Below are 2,335 nucleotides of genomic sequence, written 5' to 3' on the forward strand. Positions count from 1 at the left end.
CCTCTCCACTCTGGACTCACAGCAGCCCAATTAGACCAGCCCGTCTGGTACACAAACAAGTTTCAAACAAGCCCCTACACACATCAGCCAAAAATAGAAAAAAGGAGGATAACGTGCACATTGAGCCATTTCTAAATAAATAAATAGGCACACAATTGCTTCATTATACGAGATGATATTATGCACGTGTGTCTGCTCAGGCGACCTCTCCACAGTGAGTCATAAAGGCTAACTAACAGCCTAATCATGTCCACAGTGAGGACAGTACGAGCTGCAACAGACATTTTCTATCTATTCTTTTCTATTCTTAAGTTACCTCTAAAATTGGTAATTTGCCAATTTTACATTCCACTCTATAAGCATACCCCCCCCCCCCCGGACAACAACACCAGCTCTTTACTGCTGACAGACTGAAATCTGATGCAGGGCTCCTCCTCCCTCACCTCAGGATAGGCCTCCCTGCCGAATGGTGGAGGGAACTCCACGTCACCCCACTTGGCCTTGCAGATGTAGTCAGCCGTAGCATCAATCTTGGCTGCCATGTCCAGCACGTAAACTCCATTTTTTGTGACCACTGAGGAGGGGAAACAAACATGTTAGGATCTATACTTGAATTTACAAAACAGCCACCTACTGAGATTCACTGTGTTAGCACAGAGCACTAAGCTTTAAATAGATCAAGAGGAAATTGGAGAGGATGGTGATCAGGTCCAGGTGACCCACAACCTTCCTGCTGGACCCACAGGAGGTGGAAGGGAAGGAAAGATGGAGAGGAGGTGGTGTGACATCAAAGCAGGGAGAGCCAGTCTCAGCAGCCCCAATCACATCCACAGCAACAGCTGCCAGGAGGCATAAACTGGTGCCCAATTACTCCATTATAAACACACGCTGCCTTCATCAAACAGCAAGTGCATGAATTATTCACCCATGTCCTCCTTCAGTGTTAAAAATGTGGCAGAATCAACTTCTTCCTCCTGGTTTCAAGATGATGTTTTATTGATGTTTTCCTCCCCAATTTCCTTTAGATGTTCTCTTTCTTATTTCATAATCTGATAACATATTTATCAGTCTGTGTTGGGATGAAGTATAAATGTTGTCATGATTGCTTGTTAAGACATAGCTTGTCATGTTATTGGGGATTTTAATTAAAAAACAAAAAAAAAAAAACTCCTTACCCAATGGGTTGATCTCCAGGTATGTGAAGAACAGGTCTTCATACAGGTTAAAGAGTCCAACAATGAAGCTGGCCAGGACCCTGCAGAGATGAAACTTCAATTTTAGGATCTGCTGCTGCAGCACCAGTATATACCGAGGATGTCTGCATGGGCAGAAATTTAATTTCGCTACTTGGGGGGGGGGCAAGAAACAGGAAAAAATCTTAAGAGCAGTTCCTGAAAGGGACACACAGGTGGCGTGGAGAATTCTTGTTTTCATGTTATTCAGAAGTAGTTATAAACTTTTAAGACTAAGAGTGGTGTTTAGAGTTAATCATTTTGTATAAATATATATATATGAAATATATATTTATATTTCCCATGAAATATCAGCAAAGTTTAAGTTATACATGACAGAACATGTCATACGTGCTGTTTTGTAAATGGGCAGCTGTGCACATACACAACATCTTTTTAATCTTGTGCATTTGCTTGTTGTCAATGTATTTTATCACTACAGCACCTCTGTTCACCACATTTTTTTATTTATTCAAATTTGTTTTTTTAATGCTATTTTAATGTCATCTTAATGTCCTATTTTTAATGTATTTCCATGACTCTGTAAAGAACTTTGAATTGCCCTGTGTCTGAATGGCCGTATATAAATAAACTTGCCTAACAGCATGGCCATTATATTTTCCATATAAGTCAAACCATGACAAACAACAGGCAATATCACTGAAGGATTGTTAAGACTGAGCTGGACAGGAAACAGTGTACCTGTAAATTAACTGCAGAGACGTTGCTGCAAGTGGAGGAAAAATCTAATTTACTTCCTCCTTCACATGTCAAAACAGAGCAGTCAAGGGGGTGGGGTGGGGTTACTGGAAGACGGGGAGGAGGAGGAGGGAGCCAGTATTTTGCTTTCCTTTCCTGCTTGTCAATTGTTCTGGCAGCTGAGAGCCTTGTGTAACAACATCAGCCTACTGTCAGGGCTCTGACTGGGCCCTGCGAGAAAACTGTGACCCAGACCCAGAGTGACTCAGCTTCCCAACATGTCCGATTCTGATGTGAGGGCAGCCAAGTGCTGCTCTTGTTTTCAATCCAGAGTGTGAAGGGGGTGTGTGTGTGTGTGTGTTTGTTTGTGTGTGTGTGTGTGTGTGTGTGTGTGTGTGTGTGTG

At 42.3% G+C, this 2,335-nt stretch overlaps 1 protein-coding gene across 1 annotated transcript in view; it reads right to left on the reverse strand.

The window, feature by feature from the left end:
• The window catches only part of aclya (ATP citrate lyase a), an 18,611-nt gene that overhangs the window by 7,938 nt on the left and 8,338 nt on the right, over positions 1-2,335 (reverse strand). The window contains exons 6-7 of the mRNA XM_023403189.2: positions 1,176-1,255; positions 444-574 (exon numbers count right to left, since the gene is read on the reverse strand). Coding sequence (XP_023258957.1) covers positions 444-574; positions 1,176-1,255 — 211 coding nt within the window. The remainder of the gene's footprint in view (positions 1-443; positions 575-1,175; positions 1,256-2,335) is intronic.

This window comes from Seriola lalandi, unplaced genomic scaffold, assembly GCF_002814215.2.
Source record: "Seriola lalandi dorsalis isolate HSWRI2012SDOR001 ecotype SW California unplaced genomic scaffold, Sedor1 jcf7180002054065, whole genome shotgun sequence".
Lineage (NCBI taxonomy): Eukaryota > Metazoa > Chordata > Actinopteri > Carangiformes > Carangidae > Seriola > Seriola lalandi.